The sequence below is a fragment of the Macaca mulatta genome, chromosome 2 (genome assembly GCF_049350105.2).
Source record: "Macaca mulatta isolate MMU2019108-1 chromosome 2, T2T-MMU8v2.0, whole genome shotgun sequence".
Lineage (NCBI taxonomy): Eukaryota > Metazoa > Chordata > Mammalia > Primates > Cercopithecidae > Macaca > Macaca mulatta.
The window spans coordinates 155965156-155984651 of record NC_133407.1 but is presented as its reverse complement, the minus strand read 5'-3'; the positions used below and the strand labels follow the sequence as shown (position 1 = coordinate 155984651).

General features: G+C 48.9%; 1 protein-coding gene and 1 long non-coding RNA gene across 3 annotated transcripts in view; one reads left to right on the top strand and one right to left on the bottom strand.

Moving 5' to 3' along the window:
* The window catches only part of KBTBD12 (kelch repeat and BTB domain containing 12), a 78093-nt gene extending 72718 nt beyond the window's left edge, over positions 1–5375 (top strand). Inside the window, exons 6-8 of one of the 2 annotated variants that reach the window (XR_013414310.1) lie at positions 1714–1896; positions 3692–4337; positions 4406–5375. Coding sequence is in view for 1 of the 2 variants with exons in the window: in XM_077993687.1 (XP_077849813.1) it covers positions 1714–1895 (182 nt within the window). In the remaining variant the exon portion in view is untranslated. The remainder of the gene's footprint in view (positions 1–1713; positions 1897–3691; positions 4338–4405) is intronic. The other variant, XM_077993687.1, reaches the window with a different exon arrangement.
* LOC114676402 (uncharacterized) overlaps positions 1–13817 on the bottom strand; it is a 45473-nt gene extending 31656 nt beyond the window's left edge. The window contains exon 1 of the long non-coding RNA XR_003727434.2: positions 13440–13817. This is a non-coding gene — a long non-coding RNA (uncharacterized LOC114676402). The remainder of the gene's footprint in view (positions 1–13439) is intronic.
* Between the last annotated feature and the right edge of the window lie 5679 nt (positions 13818–19496).

Sequence of the window (19496 nt, the reverse complement as noted above, 5' to 3'; positions counted from 1 at the left end):
TCCTCTGTCTGGCCCCGACACCCCAGGAGACAGTGTGCCTCTGCCTTAGTCATCCCAGGGCCAGGCACCAGGTAACCAGAGACCACTCCTGTCCCACACCCACTGAAATTATTCAAACCAGCCAGTCCTAAGGTGTCCACTCTCCCCTGCCTGGACTCTTACCTTCCCCTCACTCCTGTCTTCTGCCTCCTGCCTCTGGGATCTGTGAGGATAAGAAACCTTGCTTTCCTGAGCCTCTCCCTTGCCTGCACCTGACTTTCACATAAAAAGAGAAAAAATGCAGGGTATTTGCCCTCCCTGCTGCCTCCTTGCTGAGGATGGCTATGTCCATCTTTCTCTGCCCAAGCCAGGTGCTGCTCCCCAGACAGGTCCCCTGTTGCAGCTCCAGTGCTCACTCCCTCCCTCGCCTTCCAGGTCTAGGGACAGTGACAGCCCCTTGCTGTGATTAGTCCTGGGTACTGTGCCATCCCCCATGAGCCTTCCTAAGCCCTGCTCACAGTATTCTAAAGGTCCCTTGACTGAACCGTTCATGTTGCCCAGGTGGAGTGTGCTGTGTTTCCACAGGACCCCAGCTGACAGCGTCCCTATCTCAAACACAAGCTCAGAGGGCAGCGCTAGCCCAGGACCACATGACTCCAGCCACGCCTCCTCTATAGGGGTGGAAATAGGGCAGTTTCAACCCTTGTTTGCATCATTGCTAATTATTTGTATGGCATTGGAACACTTTTTCATCTGGAGACAACGGCATGCCCTATCAGAACTTCTTGAATACTTTTTGACTGAATTGTGAACGTGGCCTTTCTTCATTTCTTAGAAGTAGGAACACTGTCTTCCATTTAAAGTATCTTTATTCAGTTGTTAATTAATTTTTGGTGCTTACGTCCTGCTGTGATTTGAGTTTGTTCTCTCTGAAACTCATGTTGAAATTTGGTCCCCGGTGTGGCAGTGGGAGGTGTCTGGTCATGGATCCCTCACAAATAGATTAATGCCCTCCCTTGGGGGTGAACTTGGGCTCTCATAAGAATGGATTAGTTCCTGGGAGAGGGGGCTGTTAAAAACAGTCTGGTGGCCGGGCGAGGTGGCTCACGCCTGTAATCCCAGCACTTTGGGAGGCCAAGGCAGGCAGATCACAAGGTCAGGAGTTCGAGATCAGCCTGATCAACATCATGAAACCCCGCCTCTACTAAAAATACAAAAATTAGCCAGGCATGGTGGCACGTGCCTGTAATCCCAGCTACTCAGGAGGCTGAGGCAAGAGAATTGCTTGAACCCAGGAGGCAGAGGTTGCAGTGAGCAAGATTGTGCCAGTGCACTCTAGCCTGGGTGACAGAGCAAGACTCCGTCTCAAAAAAAAAAAAAAAAAAAAACAACAACAACAACAGTCTGACTTTCTTGGTTTCTCTCTTTTACTCCTTCCCTGTCCCAGTGACCTCTTTGCAAACACCCACTCCCCTTCCATTTTCTGCCATGAGTTGAAACAGCCAAGGCACCCACCAGATGCAGATCCCCAGTCTTGAACTTTCCTGCCACCAGAATTGTGAGCCAAATAAATGTCTTTTCTTGATAAACTACCCAGTCCTAGGTATTCTGTTACAGTAACAGCAAGTGGACTAAGACATTGCCTTTTGGAGGAAGTTACTCAGTATGGTGCTGATGGCCTCTGAATTTAATACCCACATAAGATTTTTGTCTTCCCACTTTGCTGTTTTTCAGATCGCCATGAGGTTATCTCCAAAGAAATACTGGAACTGGACCCATGGGAAAACCAGTGGAATGTTGTAGCCATCAACGTCCTCATGCATGACAGCTATGATGTCTGCCTAGTGGCCAGGATGAATCCCCGAGACCTCATCCCCCCGCCTTCAGATTTGGTGGAAGAAGGCAATGAGCACTGAGGTGACCTTGCTGGAGGACCTCCTGCTGTGTCTGCAGACAAGGCCTTCAGAACGGAGAGGGCCCACAGCATCTCTGTCATGCCAGTCATATGCACTGCATGCGTAGTGGCCTGTGTGTGAAGAAGCAGTGTGTGCTGGGCACTGGGCAGGGAGCATGGGGAGTCTCCCTTCAGGGACTTCCCAGTCTGATAGGGTAAATGAGACACTACAAGGAAGAGGTGATCATGGCCACAGGAGGGGCACAGGGCCACAGGAGGGCAACAGATGGAGGCTCTCACTCTGCTGGGGACTCACAAACAGCATTGCCAAGGAGTAGACCTTTGACTGGGGCCCCAAAAGGATGAGGAGGAAGCAGTCCCATGGGGGCAGTCGATGATGAGTTCATGGCAACAGCCGAGCAAGGGCCCAGATATGGAAAGCTCGTACCTGTCTGCAGCACCCTGGCTGGGCCAGATTGCCTGGGACACAGGGTTTGCGGTCAAGGCTGGAAAAATAAGTTGTAGCTAGATGACCAATGCCTGAAAGAATGAGGAGTTGGACCTGGTCTGTAAGCCAGGGAATTGTCTCAAAATAGTGAGTTAAGGGAGACTTCTCTCTGTGCTCTGTTCCAGCTTCAGTCTTATAAACACTGGCCATTCTCCTTCAGAATCTCCTTCTACTGAAGCAACGCCACCCAGCCCAGCGCTAGCTGTGCTACCAGCCCCTAACAGCCGAGACACTCAAGCCAGACCACAGTGGCCAGAGAATCCTGCCCTGGGCTGACTCTGTCTGGGACGGGAATGTGGGGTTTTCTGTCCACTCCAGGTGGAGCCTGGTCCTCTCCGGGGCTGGCAGGGGGTATCCTGGAGTGGGCTTACCCAGGCTGCCTTTGTCCACCTCTCAGACACATACGACCTTCTGTAGGGTAGTCCTGGCTGAACAGGACTGGCCCAAGCCACCCAAGCCAGGGACAGAGCAGGCTCTGGCTGAGGACAGGGGAAGTAGCATCTCCTCCAGCTGCTGCCACCCCTGTGGCCCGGCCTGTGCAATAAAGATGGAGCCACCCACTTCAGCCCACAATTGAGCATAATCAGAAGACAGTCACTCCCAAAATATATGTTAGAAACGACATTTAAATGACACATGGGAAGTCCGTCTATCTTACTTCCCATCTCTAATTCTGGAAGCACAGTGGAGTCAATGAGTGCATCTTCATAGCTGTTCTTCAGCAACTTCTCCAAAAAGTTTCACATTGTACAAGGCTCTTTTGGAAGCAGGAGTGGTCACTAAATTCAGAGGGAGACAAACCCTAAGTAGAGACAGCTTTGTTTGGTGCTGAGCTGTGTGACTGTGATGGCCGCTAGCCTGTGCCCCCAGGTTCCAGCTGCCCACCAGGCAGGACGAGCAGGTCTTGCCAAAACTGGAGGCTGTTGGAAACCTATTTCTGCCACCAAGGAGAGGGACCAGGAGACCCAGCGTAGGTTGGCCCCAAGTAGGCTCGACTCTGGGAGGGTGGGGGCCCCGCCTTTCTCTTCGCACTTGTGCCCCACGTGCACTCACAGTACCTGGCATGTGGGTGACATTTTGGATGGCCAGCATGGGGCAGTGTTTCTCAGCCAGAGGGCCTGGGCCCCGAGCATGTCCAGGAATCTGAGTTAAAGTGAGCTTACTCTTTCCCCAGTGGATGGTCATGATTGATCTGTGCGTTCTTTTTCTTGATACAAAGATGTTCCTCCTAGCTGCTGTGTTGGCTGTTGGCGCCCAGGGTTGAGGATGGCCTCCGCAGGGCCTCCACTTCCCTGCATTCCTCTTCACAGAGTCACTGGACCTACTCCACCTGCTAGAACAGTCCAGAAAGCTGCCGCATCTCCCTGGCTCGAGGAGGCCTTGTTGGCACGTCATGGCACATCTCCTAGATGTTCAAGATCTGGGCTCCAGCCCCAGCTCTGCTAGTTAGCTAACCATGTGAACTCGGGCAAGATGACCTTTCTAAAGCCTCATTTCCCTCATATGCAGAGTTGAAGGAAAATATTAATACATACTTTATAGGGTTGGTGTGAGGATTGAGTAAGCGCTGAGCAAAGTGTCTGTGAAATCCTGAAATAATAAGCATGTTTTAGCTGCTATTATTATCATCACTGTCATTATCATTGCAGTCAGCACTTCCCAAAGTAAGGTGCCCAAAACAGACTCAGTGCTTTAGTGCAGTCCCTTGGGATTTAGGGGCAGATGTGCATATGGCTTGAGATGGTTCGTTCTTTCTTTTCTTTTTTTTTTTTTTTTTTTTTTTGATGGAGTCTCTCTCTGTCACCAGGCTGGAGTGCAATAGCACGATCTCGGCTCACTGCAACTTCCACCTGCTGGGTTCAAGTGATTCTCCTGCCTCAACCTCCAAAGTAGCTGGGACTACGGGCACCCACCACCACGCCCAGCTAATTTTTATATTTTTATAAATATAACAGGGTTATATATATAACTATATATATATATATAGTTATATATATAAATATAAATATATATAAATACAACAGGGTTTCACCATGTTGACCAGGATGGTCTCGATCTCTTGACCTTGTGATCTGCCTGCCTCGACCTCCCAAAGTGCTGGGATTACAGGTGTGAGCCCCTGCGCCCGGCTGAGATGGTTCTTAATTTCCCATACCCTGTTGCTTGGCTCCTCCAGTTGGCGGCTGAGAGTCAAGCAAGGGTTTACTCGGATCTGAGGCCCCTAATGTCCTCAATGGACACATTCAGAGCCCTGCGGCAGCTCAGCAGAGACACCTGAGGGTCACACTGGGTGAGACCATCACCCGCCTGTGGGAGGCAAGATAAATGGGTAAACACCATTCCTGTCGAATGCGAGGTCTGGGCAGAGTGGAGCTTTCCAGAGAGTGCTGAGGGAGGACCGAGAAGGGGCATGACCTCTGCTGGAGCCAGGATCGCAGTGACCAGGAGCTGGCTTAGCACTGAAGGGAGGCAGGCATCCAGGGCAGGATTTCTCAAACTTCTTCTGAGGAATCCCTGAGGTTGAAACTGGTGCTTCACAGATTTCAGATATCTGATCTTGATTTTTCTTTGATTCCATACAACAGATTGCTTGCCTGGGTTAGTGCCTATTTTAAGTTCTTGGTGCTTCTTGTCTGACTTCTGTATTTGCAATTAAAAACAACATGACCCTCCCCACCTGCAGCCAGATACCGTTAGAAATTCAACTTTGAAATATATTCCCATCACTCCTGTTTTCACTTTAATAGAAGGCTGTTGCAGTACCGCACGATGGGCTCTTATAAAACTTCTACTATCTGCTAATTCTTATCTTTGTGACAGGATTGTTTGACACTGAGCAAGGAAACACAATAAGGAAGTAATTGGGATGCTAGGCTGGCAGAAGCCTGCAGCTGTCAACCCAGTGTGTTCAACACGGTAGCATTGTTCTCCCTGACTTCATAATGAGCAAATGCTTCACATTTGAACTTACAGAATAAATTTTTACTAATAAAAGATCACTTTCATTTTGTTTTTCACATTGCAGTTCCAGGAGATGCTGAGGGTCCCTTGAGTTGGGGAGTGGCAGCCAGGGGACAAGCAGCAGCAGGCCCGGGGCAGGGCTGCGAGATGGCTGGGGCAGCAGGGGCATCCCCAGGGTGCTGCACAAGAGGGCAGCCAGGAAACTGGGGAGAGGCTGGGCACGGTGGCTCACGCCTGTAATCCCAACACTTTGGGACGCCTAGGCAGACGGATCACCTGAGGTCAGGAGTTCGAGACCAGCCTGACCAACATGATGAAACCCTGTCTCTAGTAAAAATACAAAAATTAGCCGGGTGTGGTGGTGCACACCTGTAATCCCAGCTACTTGGAAGGCTGAGGCAGAAGAATCACTTGAACCCAGGAGGCAGAGGTTGCAGTGAGCTGAGACCCCACCATTGCACTCCAGCAACAGGAATAAAAACTCCATCTAAAAAAAAAAAATCAAAAAGGTAGACACCATTCACAAAAGACCTGGAGGCCACACCAAGAGTTGGGTCTTTACACCCCAGCAACACGGTCTCAGGCAAAGAAGTCTTCTAAGAACATCATCCACAGCCCAGAGCCACTGAGCAGGGTGGAGCAGGCCCGGCAGCCTGGCGAGACGTGTACTGGGGGCCAAGGTAGGGGGAGGCTGGGCAAACCTGGGCAGTGAGATCAGAACAACAGTGTGGGTTGGGTGCAGCCCAGGATGGAGGATGTCTGTGTTTGCTGTCAGATTCAGAGAGCAGGGACAGGCCAGAATTTTGTTCAGAAAAGAATGGCCAGTCAGCCAAAATAAAAGACCAGAAAATCTTTCAGGGAGTACCCTATTGACAAGGGGACCTGCCTCTCCATCAGTGTTCCTAAAACAGAGCCACTACCCAGTGGCTTCGGCCGTTCACCCTTGGCCCACCCAGGGCACCAAGAGACAGGAGAGGAGGCCCTGGGGTGTAGAGTCCTGTCACCCACTTTGTCTACCTAGCAGACAGTCGAGTGTGTCCCTGTTCTTCCTCATTTATAGACACAAGGACCCTGACCCAGTTTATGTGCCCAGCACAACCCAGGCATAACAATAAACGTAACAATCCCATTCCTTTACCAGGGGTTAGTTAGACATGGCCATGTGGCACAATCCCGGCCAAAGAGACATAAAGGCAAGTTTGCAGAGGGGCTAGGGAAAGTTTCTCTCACCTTTGAAAGCGATGTTGAGGAAGAGATGGGCTATTTGCTGCTTAGCAAGTCAGCCTGCCCCCTGCACCTGCAGCCACCGCCCTGCAGTAGTAACAGAGGTGGCTGGAGACGGCTGCAGGTGATCCACAGAGGGGGACAGGCCCTGCAGCATCCGGGGCCTTGGTGATGTAATTGAACCACTAAACCAACCAGGTGGGAGGCTTTTTGCCAGGTGCTAATTGTTACAATAAATGTTTCTTATTGTTCAGGCCACCTGGAGTTACTTGTAGCCCAGCATTTCCTAAGTAGTACTCCAACCTTCCCCCACAATGCCACCTTCTCTTAGGATGGCATTTGTTACCCCTGCCAAAGAGGAGGCTGGGATGTCAGGTGACAAGGTTGTCATTCACTGCAGTAGGGTAGCTTCTTCAGGGCTACTGAAAGCTGATGGTTTATGAACCTGAGTCACTTCTTAGCTATTTATCCAGTATTGCTTTTTCTCTCAGATCTTCAACATATTTGTTTGTTTACTACAAGTCCCACCCGACACTCATTTTGGTAAACGTCTTATTGGAACACAGCTATGCTCATTCATTTCTGCATCATCCATGGCTGCTTTCTGTATTGTCTATGGCCATTTGCAGAGAAAGCTTGCCAACTTCTGGTGTATTCCATCAAATTTTCTTTTGATGGAAGAAAAATACTGTATTAAGGGAGTATATGTACTATAAAGGAATATATATGCATATTCCTTTATGATAATTACACATGCATATACACACACACACACACACACACACAAGACATGGTTCTAACTTATTCTTTCACCAACAATATCTCTTAAAGACAGTGCTCTATATGGGAGCGTGTGGATCTGCCAGTTTCTAACACCTGCACAGTATTCCATCATGGGTGTAGCAGAATTTTGTTAACAAGTCACCAAGAGCTGGAAATTCTTGTTGTTTCCCATAGCTGTTGCTTTGGTGGGCCACAGGCGTAGGGGTGTCTGACCATCCCCTCTTTTGCTAGGGGTTGGCAGTTGTTTAGAAGGTGACCTTTACAGTGTACTTAGGTTTTCTGTGGGTGCTCAGGAGCACCAGAGACAGCCCTGGGAGGCTCCCGTTGTGCTGTGAGTGGCTTCAAGCCACTTGGAGGCACTTGGGCTTATTGAGAGATGTGGCAGGTGGTAGCCAAGTGAGGAGGCAGGCCAGCCTCACACGAAGCCTGGTCTCCACTGCAGAGAGGAGCCCAGGGAGGGAGTGGACGGCCAGCCTGGAGAGGAGAGCTTGGAAGCCACACTCGCCCTGCAGCACTGAGACACTCAGGAGCCCATGATCCTCTACCAGCCGTGAAGCAGCTGAGAATCTCACAGCCCGAAACGCAACCGAAGCCTCCAGCTCCATGGCCAGACATGGGTGGAGGCAGAGGGAAGACCCACAGCCAGCCCGCAGTGTGCCTGCAGCCTCGTGTCCGCCCTCTTTCGGCCACCGGCCTGCAGGGCGCCCGGCATCCTCAGGATGAAGCGTCTGAGGGCTGAGCCATGATGAGGGTGGCCCCGGAATGGCAGGGAGCAAAGTGTCCCCAAGGCTGGGAACCAGCAGGCCTAGCTCCAGGGGCAGGCCTCTCCTTCCCCCTTCTCCAGCTCTGCGGAGCATGTGCTGGTGCTGATCAGGACTCCCAGAACAAAGCAGGAGGCCACCTCGCCATGGAGGATGGTCTGGGGGAGGACAGTCATGGCGATGACCTCAAGGCACTGGTCACACACTCAGCATTTTCTGAGCCCTTTTCAGTACCAGCACCGCACTGGGCAGGGAGGTGAAAGATGAGACACAAGGCCCTGCTCTGATCCTGCTCGCTTTCTGCAGGAGAGGGAATGTGCAGACACAGAGGTTACACAGCAGGCAGAAGGCCACACTGTCCTCACTTGTGTTCACTTCCTGCCACCACCAGAATACATGACCACAAATTTAGTGGCTGAAAACAAATTTATGTTCTTGAAGTTCTGTAGTTCAGAAGCCCAAAATAGATCTCCGTGAGTCAAAATCAAGGTGTCCACAGGGCCGCGTTCCCTCTGGAAGCTCTAAAAAGAATCCACTTCCTTGCCTTTTTCAACCACTGGAATCCGCCGCCATTTCATGGCTTGTGGCCTGTCCTCCACCTTCCAGGCCAGCAGCTGAGCCACCCAGCTTTGCTTTTTCATCACACCTTCTTCTCTGACCCCTCTTCCACTTTTCAGGACCCTGGGGTTACACTGGGCCTGTCTGGACAGCCCGGGATGCTCTCTCTGATCGGCAGCCCCAGCCCCCCTGCTGTGTGATGCCACCCACTTGGGAGGTTCTGGCTGCTGTGGACCTTTTAGGGGAAACATTATTTTGCCTACCACAACCCCCAAATCCCCATAAAGTGCGGTCATCACAGATGTGCACATGCAGCGTCTATAGGAGTTCACATACACACCAAGTTTGGGAACCCAGCGAGGAGGGAAAGAGGAGCACACACACAGATGCCTGGTCCTTAGAGCACACTGCCCTGGGACCTCCGTGACCGGCAAGGGCATGCTGAGAGGTTTTGGGAGATCCTCTGCTCCGTGGAGGAGCTGGAGGAAGCACGCAGGCCTGGGGCTGGCGGCGGCCCTCTTCCAGCCGCAGATGAAGCTCACAACATGGAAGGAAAATAGCAGAGCAAGAGGAACTCAGGCCACTGACGATATCACTGTGCCCCTGAATGAAACCAGGCCCGAAGCCTGCTGTACCTCTGGCCCTCCCAGGTTTCAAGCCAACACATCACATTCCCTTGTGGGTAGGTTTGTTGTTTCTTACATCCCAAGATATCTTGAGGATGGTGCAAAAAGTGGGATGTTATAGGCAGGATGCAGGGAGCAGGGTGGAGGGTGCCCCAAGGCCACACTCCAGGCTGAGAAGCTGGCATCCAGGCTCTGTGACTGTGCTGTCATGGGCTGAGCTGTGTTCATTGCACCTGGGACGAGGCCCACTGCAGATGGAGGCTTAACATTCAAAAGGGCCTGTTGAGAAAGACTCCTGATGTTGGAGCGTGAGGCTGCCTCATGGGGCCTTATTGTCTGTCTCACGGGACCTCCAATAAGGCCCTATGGAGCAGAAAGAAGCTACTTTGAAAGTGGTCCATTAGAAAACAGGAAGGAAAAAAAAAATATGCTTAGTAGGAGATGCCTTTCCTGGGAAACTGGGTAAAGGCTACCCAGGATCTCTCTGGTATTATTTTTGATAACTGCATGAGAATCTACAACTATTTTAATTTTTTTAAAAAATTAATTTTTAGAAGGAGAGTGAGAGATGCCCCTTCTACCTACAGACTATAGTAAAACAGCTCCCGGCCCCTTCTACCTACAGACTATAGTAAAAACAGACCCTTGACCCCTTCGGGATTCTGGCAGGAACATGTTAACTAAGATCACGTAGCCTGGGCCCTTGGGTTCCTAACCTGGCTCCACTCTTTCCTTATGTGACCTTGGGGAACTTAGACACCCTGCTCCTCACTTTTCCCATCTACAAAAAGGGAATAATGATGGTACTACCTAATAGGGTTATTATGATAATTAAATGAGATAATACATGTTACATCTTAAAATGGTGCTTAGCATAGTAAGTGCCCAAGAATGTCAGGTCACGATAGTGGCCGTCATAATTTAAAGGTCTGGAAAAGTAGAAACAAAAATGGGGGGGCTCCACAGGAGATAATATTGCAGCCCCAGATAAGTCTTACCCTCCAAGAAGATATTTCCTCCCTAAAACAAACAAAAATGAATTATGAAAAAGAATAGAGAAAAATAACTACCAGAAATGTTTTAACATGAGAGCCACAATAAAAGTTTCAATGGAAGAATAGGAAAATAAAGTGCAAGAAAATGGCCCAGAAAGTGAAAAGACAAGACCAGAGAGAGAGAAAAGACCTAGAGAATCAACCCAGGAGACCAACAGCCAGCACTTGGGAGTCTAAAAAGAGGACAGTGACCAAAAGAAAGGAAAAGGCCCAGGAGAAGGCAGGCAGGCTTTCCGCAGGACTCACCTCTCACAGCAAGTGTGCAGTAGCCCACACGCGGCTCCTCATGGGAGATTTCAGAACTTCCAGATGAAGTGAAAGCCCTAATACTGTTGGGTGGGTAGAGTGGGTAACGTTTAAAGGGATGAGAACTGGACCGTGGTGCAGTGACTCAGGCCTGTAATCCCAGCACTTTGGGAGGCCAACGTGGGAGGATCACTTGAGGCCAGGAGTTTGAGACAAGCCTGGGCAATATAGTGAGACCCCATCTCAACCAAAAAATTAAAAATTAACCAGCTGTGGTGTCACATGTCTGCAATCCCAGCTTCTCAGGAGGCTGAGGCAGGAGGATCGCTTAAGCCCAGGACTTTGAGATTATAGTGCACTATGATCGTGCCACTGCACTCCAGCATGAACAACAGAGCTAGACCTTGTCAAAATAAAGTTAATTTAATTAACAAATTAAATTAAGTGATGAGAACTGGAGTGGCATCAGGTGCTCAAAAGCTAACACTCCCAGCACTTCCGAAGGTAGAGGCAGGAGAAATGGCTGAGCCCAGGAGTTCAAGACCAGACTGGGCAAGATGACAAAAACTCCAACTCTAAAAAGAAAAACAAAATTAGCCAGGAACAGTGGCACATGTGCCTGTAGTCCCAGCTACCTGGGAGGCTAAGGTAGGAGTATCCCCTGAGCCCAGGAGTTTGAGGCTGCAGTGAGCTGTGATCACACCACTGCACTCCAGCACCTGGGTGAAAAAGCAAGATCCTGACTCTATTTAAAAAAAAAAAAAAAAAAAAAAGCTAACACATCCTGGAGATTAAGGAAATAAACCTTTAAAATTCTGTGGGAAATTCGTTTTCCAACTATATTCTTATTCCCAGTCTTACCATTCAACAAGAAAGAGAGCATAGCAAAGTCATTTTTAGACATGCAAAAATTAGAAAACATTTTGTTCCAGTTGTCTATTGTTGTGTAACAAACTACACCCAAACTTAGCAGCAACCCTTTTATCACATCTTATGATTTCGTGAGCCAGGAACCTTGATATGGTTCATCCTGGTGATTTATCTGTTCTCTATGGCATCGACGGAGGTCCTCGGTGGCTTTCAGGCCTAGCATCCCTCACAGGTCTGGTAAGTTGGGAGGATAGCTAGAAGGCTGGACCCAGCTGGGACACTATGACCTCTCCAATACGGCAGGTTCAACTGGAACTCTATGGTTCTCCTGCATGGCTGGCTCAACTGGGACCCCATGGCCTCTCTAACATGGCAGGGTCAACTGGGACTCCATGGCCTCTTCAACAATGCAGGCTCAGCTGGGACCCCATGGCCTCTCCATTATGGTGTTTCAACTGGGACCCCATGGCCTCTCCAACATTACAAGCTTAACTGGAACTCCAAAGTCTCTCCACCATGGTGAGCTCAGCTGGAACCCCTGGCTTTCCAACATGGTGGGCTTAACTGCCACCCCATGGCTCTTTAACCTGGTGAGCTCAACTGGGTCCCTGTGTGGCCCTCCAATATGGCAGATACACAGGTCCAAGAGTAAGTGTTCCAGCAAGAAAGGCAGAAGTAGCATGGCCTTGCATGACCCACCCTCAGAAGTCTCTTAATGTTACTTCCACCGTACTTTATTAGTTGAAGCAGTCACAAGTTTCAGACTCAAGAGGAAGGACACAGACCCACCTCTCAATGACAGAAGAACGCACAAATATGCAGCCATGTTTCAAACCTGCCACGTCTACCATTCATGTGCTTCTTAAGAGGTTCCTTGAGGATGTGCTCAAGCAGAATAAGGTAGTAAACCAAGGAAAAGGAAGACATGGACCAGGAAACATGGATCCTACTAGTGGATCCTACTAGGACAGTCTTGGGAAGTCCCAGGCTGACCAACTCACTGTGGGCCAGAGAGCACCCACTCCGGGTGGGAGAAAGAGAAAGAACTCCAAGAAGGAGTTCAATACAAAAGCAAAAACAAAAACAGTTAGAGGCTAGATGGGTTATTGATGAAATGAAAGAAGATGGGAAAGGAATTAAGCATGTAAATAGAGAGAATTCTGCAGTGAAAACATGAGGCAAATTATGACTATAATAAAAAAAAATACGGGGTAGGGTCAGGCACGGTGGCTCATACCTGTAATCCCAGCAGTTTGGGAGGCCAAAGTGGGCAGATCATTTGAGCTCAGGAATTTGAGACCAGCCTGGGCAACATGGGAAAACCAGGTCTCTACAAAAAATACAAAAATCAACTGAGCATGGTGGTGCACACCCATAGTGCCAGCAACTTGGGAGGCTAAGGTGGGAGAATCACTTGAGCCCAGGAAGTCAAGGCTGCAGTGAGCCATGATTGCACCACTGCAATCCAGCCTGGGTGACAGAGTGAGAGCTTGTCTCAAAAAAAAAAAAATGGGGGTAAACAAATGGAAGTGCACCACTTGGGTCTGCAATGAATATTTACATAGCCATAATATCTAAGCACCATATAACTCTTAAAAAAAATTAACTCTTTGGAGAGGGTGGAGGAGGAGAGGGGTGTAAAGAAAGAAATCTTCAGCCAACCAACCTGTAATACCCGAGATCAACAAACCAAGACAGAGCAACATAAACCTGTTGTCTAGAAACATGGTTAACCAAACAACAACAACAACAAACCCAGCTGAACATTTCACTCGGCTGCCTCTGAGGAACGGGCCTGGACAGAGGCTGGGGCAGGGGCTAATTGTGTAATTATCAGCTTTTTGGAATTTTTGCACGCATGTACTGATTTGTAAAATGCTAAGTGTTTGACATTTAAAATGTGTTAAAATAAAGGGGTGTCTAAAGGGTCTCGTTGGTTCCTTAGCATAATAGATTCTCTGGGCCAGACAGTACCTTAAAGATGCTCTCCTGGGAGGTCGCCAGCCTCACCAGCATCAGGGGACTGGACAGGGACTTCGGCGTGAGACCACTGGAGCTAACAAGGAGCCCATCTCTGCAATGCTGATGGCAGCTGAACCCACAGTGTGTCCTGATCAACCCCTGATGTTTGTTCAGATGGCCCCACATGGCTAGGAAGACCAAAGGTCAGAGAAAAAGGAGTGTAATTAATTAGCCATGAAGTGACCTATTGATCAGATGCTTGCTGCCTGTGGGACAGATAGCCAGATCAGGCTGAGCCATCATTCACTCTGAAAGCAGGAGTCTGGTCCCTAAGCCTTGGGTCGCTTCTCTCCTGGCTTTGCTGCCTGCATAACCTGGCCAGTTCACTGTCACTTTTGGTCAGGGAGTGGGTGTGAGTTACCCCCATCTGTCCTGGGGCCCCAGGGTTGGCTGTTCCCAGAAAGCCTGATTTATTCTGCTGAGATGTAAAGCCTCCATTCCCTTGTATTTAAAGCCTGCAACTGACCTGGCTCCCAGAAGCCATTTTCCTCCATAGCTTCAAACGTCACTGCCAGTTCATTTGACAATATTTGTTGCCTCTTCTCAGCACGGGGCTGGCACAGGGGTCCCAGGGGGGCTCAGGATTGCCCCCAAGCTGGGGAAACAGGCATGGTCTTGATCATTTAGGCTCTGCTATCTGCCCCGAGATAGAGGAGCTGAAAGGGCAGGGGCTGAAATGGCAGAGGCTGGGCTGGGGGTGGGAGACAGGCCCTCTCAGACGCCATGGGTGCAGTAGGAATTGGCAAAACCTCTGGGGGACAATATGACAACAGTATACACTTTAAACACCCATACCCTTTGCCCAGCAGGTGTTTCTGTAAAAGCATCCTACAGACAGACTCCCACGGGCACACAAAGGCATCACCAAAACATGCCAGCAATGTCTGGAAACAAGCTTAGTGCCCATCCACAAATGATGCCATAGCTGTGCCATACATACCCTGCAGGAACTAAAACAGACAAGGCTGATGGGTAGAGCTGTGGAACTCACTCCAGAATAAGCTGTTAAGTCTGGTAAACAGGATGAGGAGGTGTCTGTATAGGAAACTACCATTTGTGTAAAAAGGTAGGAGATATATGTGCAAATGAGCTTTTGTATGCACAGAACCTTCTAGAATAACACACAAGAAACAAGACACTGATAGATACAGACAGGGGTGGGAAGGTGGTTTACTTCTCAGTGTACATCCACTTGAACTGTCTGGCCTTTTAACGTGCACATAAAATTTTTAAAAAATAAGTGTTGGTGAGGATGTGGAGAAATTGGAACCCTTGTGCACTGCCAGTAGGAATGTAAAATGCTGCGGCCACTGTGGAAACTAGTTTGGCGGTTCCTCAAAAACTTAAATTAGTATTACCATATGTTCCAGCAATTCCACTTTGGGTGTATTCCCAAAAGAATTGAAAGCAGAGACTCAAACAGATTTGTACACCAGTATTCATAGCTGCACTATTTACAGCAGTCAAAAGGGAGAAGCCACCAAGCCTCCACCTCCATCAACAAAATGCGCCTGTCCCTGCAATGGAATATGATTCAGCCTTAAAAGGGAATGAAATTCTGACACATGCTACAACATGGATGAAACTTAAGCTAGATACAAAAGGACAGATATTATATGATTCTACTTGTATGAAGTACGCAGAGTAGTCAAATTCAGAGAGATAGAAAGCAAATGGTGGGTGTCAGGGGCTGGGGAGGAGGAATGGGGAGCTGTTGTTTAATGGACATGGGGTTTGCAAGATGAAAAGACTTCTGTGGATGGACAGTGGTGTGGCTGCACAACAATGTGAACGTATTTAATGCCACTGAATTATGTATTTCAAATAGTTAAGACGGTAAATGTTATGTTTTGTGTATTTTACTGCAGTAAAAAGTCTTTCGCTGATACATTTCCTGAGCAATTCTGGAGGCCAGCTAGGAGCTCCGCTCCAGGGTAGCCTCCCGCCTGAGGCAGCCCAGTCTCCATGGCAGAAGGATGGCCTCCTTCTTCCCCCAAAGCCAAGACTCATGATTCTGGGAACCCATAGCTTCCACCACAGAAAAGCCGCTGCTCCCTCCGTGAGGCCTAAGACCTGGCCACTTACATATTTGCAGTGGAGTCCTCTGTTGTCCCTGAAGCAAGCCAGGGACAGCAGCTGTTGAGGACAAGCCACTGCCTGTACAACTGCAGAGCTGAGCACTATTCTGTCCCTCAGCACCCAGGAGTGCTGCCATGACCGGTGAGCCAGACAGGCATTGGCTCCCTGCTGACCCCATAGGCTTGCTGTGTCTGCACTCAACTGAGTCAGCACTCTTAACAGAGGCAACCGACACATCGGTGCATGTCAGCTTCTGCTCATCAGCCACTGGGGATCTGGAAGGGAAGAGGAGGCCCAGGCAGAGGGCAGAGATGGAGATCTGGTGTCCTTGTTCTGTAGATGGCAAATGCCTCTTATCTAAGCAGGATTCTGGAGTTGCCACATGTGTGGGCTCATGCCGCCATCACAGTTGCCCACGTAAGATTGGGGTAATTATTCCCATTTTACAAATGGAGAGACCAGGGTTTAGAAGGACGAGGTTGTCTGCCCAAGTGCACCAGCCGTGACTTCACAATCCCAGTCTTCCCGGTCACCTGGATGTCTTCCCAACATGCATTACTGAGCCAAAAGTGGCTAGAAAACCTGCAAATGTGGTTTTCATTGTCTCCCTTCTTAACTGAAGAGGTCCTTGAACCCTGTTTCAGCCTGGAGGTGACCACTGAACCGAGAAGGCTTCCTTCTCTGGGTCTTGAACAAGCTCCAAAGAAAAGGTCACCCAACCCCCAACCCCATGTGAATGGGCGGTTGATCTGCCAGGAGTCAAGGCTGTCCCCATACGGAAGCCTTCTGGGGCAGTAACTGGCAGAGCCTTCTAGGACCCCAGATTCCTAAGGTTGGCTGTGGAAGCTGTCCTAGGGGCCCAGGAGGGAGAGTGCAGCTCTAAAGGCGGGCTGCCCGTGACACCTGTCTGCGTGTCCCTGCCACCACCTCATTGCAGGCCCTTCCCGGGCCACTTTCTTGTCTCTAAATGAAGAAAAACAACATCTCATCTCATCCTTAAAATGACTCCACTTTAAGGATTATGGTGTAGATTTAAAAAAAACAAAAAAACAAAAACAGCAATGTAGACTGGGCACAGGGGTTCACGCCTATAATCCCAGCATTTTGGGAGGCCAAGAGAGGCAGATCACCTGAGGTCAGGAGTTCAAGACCAGCCTGGCCAACATGGCAAAACCCCATCTCTTCTAAAAATATAAAAATTAGCCAGGCGTGGTGGTACATACCTGTAATCCCAGCTATTCCAGAGGCTGAGACAAGAGAATCACTTGAACCTGGGAGGCGGAGGTTGCAGTGAGCCGAGATTGCACCACTGCACTCCAGCCTGAGTGACACAGCAAGACTTTGTCTCAAGAAAATAAATAAATAAATGTATATGAAATGCCTTACAGTTGGGAGTAAAATATTCAAATTTTAGGAATCTTAATGATGTAAAACATCATATTAACAGATTGAAAAAAACATGATCATTTCAATAGATAGCAAAAAGAGATTTTGAGAAATTCAGCATACATTCTCAATTTTTAAAACTCTTAATAAAATAGAAAAACATGGATTCTTCCTTAGCATGATTTTAAAAACTTATATATTTAAAGGGCTTCCACCTCCAGCCATGTGAGAATATCTGTACTAGACTGGCCCTCCTGCTGTAAACACTAGAAACTGCACAAATTATTTGAAACAATTGTTTTTAGACATTGGACAACAGGCACAGTCTCTGGACTGTGATCCCTGAAAGAAGGGAAGCAAACAGAATGGTCCAATGGCCGCCCCAGCTCTCTGCCTCAGTGCAGGTGCTAGGAGCCCAAGCACAGCAAGGACTGGCACCGGGGAAGGTGACGAGCTGGGGTCTGCAGGACAGAGCACAGAAGGGAAGACACAGAATGGGCAGACATGGAGCTGCCCGTTCTGCACAGGGGTCTGCCTGGGTCTGTTGCTGAATGCTAAGCTGTGTGTGCATAGGGCAAATTCTGCCAAGCTGGACAAAGAACTGCTAGGAACTTAAGCTGAAAACTTCCCATGGATCGTGCAGGGTTAGGAGACAAGCCAGAGAGGAAAGGCCACTCTCAACCCACTGTATTGGAGACAAAAAAAGAGCCTTGAAAGGGCCAACCTGATTCACAAGAAATGTAATGCCTGCCAGAACCAAGCCCAGCCATGTGTAAAGAAAAACAAGGGCATGTAGCACTCACCACAATGGCCATTCAAAAATAACCAGATGTCCAAAGGAGCAGGAAAGTGTGTGCCACTACCAGGAGAAAAACCAGTCTGTAGAAACAGACTTAGGAATGCACAAATGATGGCATTAGGAAACAAGGACTTTAGAACAGCTATTGGCCAAGTGCAGTGGCTCAGACCTGTAATCCTAGCACTTTGGAGGGCTGAAACAGGAGGATCACTTGAGGCTAGGAATTTGAGACCAGCCTGGGCAACAGAGCAAGACCCTATCTCTACAAAAAAAATTTAAAAATTGGCCAGACGCAGTGGCTCACACCTGTAACCCCAGCACTTTTAGAGGCTGATACAGGTGGATCACGAGGTCAAGAGATCGAGACCATCCTGGCCAACATGGTGAAACCCCATCTCTACTAAAAATACAAAAGTTAGCTGGGCATGGTGGTGTGTGCCTGTAATCCCAGCTACTCAGGAGGCTGAGGCAGGAGAATTGCTTGAACCCAGGAGGTGAAGGTTGCAGTGAGCCGAGATCTCACCACTGCACTCCAGCCTGGCGATAGAGCAAGACTCCGTCTCAAAAAAAAAAAAAAAATTAAAAAAATTAGCCAGGAGTGGTGGCATGTGGTTGTAGTCCCAGCTCCTTGGGGATCTGAGGTGGGAGGATTGCTTGAGCCCAGGAGATTGAGGCTGCAGTGAGCCATGATCATGCCACTACATTCCAACCTGGGTGACAGAGTAATACCTTGTCTCAAAAACTAATAATAGCCGGGTGCGGTGGCTCACACCTGTAATCCCAGCACCTTGGGAGGCCAAGGCAGGTGGATCACGTGGTCAGGAGATCAAGACCATCCTGGCTAACGCAGTGAAACCCCGTCTCTACTAAAAAAATACAAAAAATTAGCCAGGCGTGTTGGCGGGCACCTGTAGTCCTACCTCCTCGGGAGGCTGAGGCAGGAGAATGGCACGAACCTGGGAGACGGAGCTTGTAGTGAGCCAAGATTGTACCACTGCACTCCAGCCTGGGCAACAGAGTGAGACTCCGTCTCAAAAAATAACAATAATAATAATAATAAAATAAGAAGCTATTATACATATGCTCAATATGCTCAAGAATTTAAAGAAAAACATGAACATAATGAGGAGAAATATGGAAAATATAATCAAGAACCTAAGGGAATTTCTAGAGGTGAAACATACAATACCTGCAATGAGAAATGTATTGACTGAGATTAACAGTGTATCACACGCTGACAAAGGAAAGATCAATGAACCTGAACACAATGCAACAGAAACTGAACTGAAGCACTGGGAGAAAAAAGCTGAAATAAAATGAACAGAACTGTAAATGTTACCTGTGAGATACTATCAAACGATACATGTATCACTAGGGTACCAGGAAGGAGACAAGAAACATATTAGAAGACAATCTTCTAAATTTGATGAAAATCATAGATGCGGAGTTCCAGGGAGCTCAAGGACCCCGTCTGAGAAGCAGGAAGCTTTGCCGCTCAGCATCCCCTCCTGGAAGAACTTGCCTAGAGGCTGTGGGGAGTGCAGGCTGCAGAACGCCCTCAGACACCAGCTCCTCCCGGTCCCTCATCTGCAGAGAGAGCCACGGGCTAAAGGCCACACCTTCCCAGGCAGCCTGCATCAGATGACTGAGCAGGCAGGGAATGTAAAGATCTGGCCATTTCAGCTCAGCGCAGAACATGCTGATGGAAGGCCTTGCTCTGGAGTCCCCACCAGATGGGCAGAGGT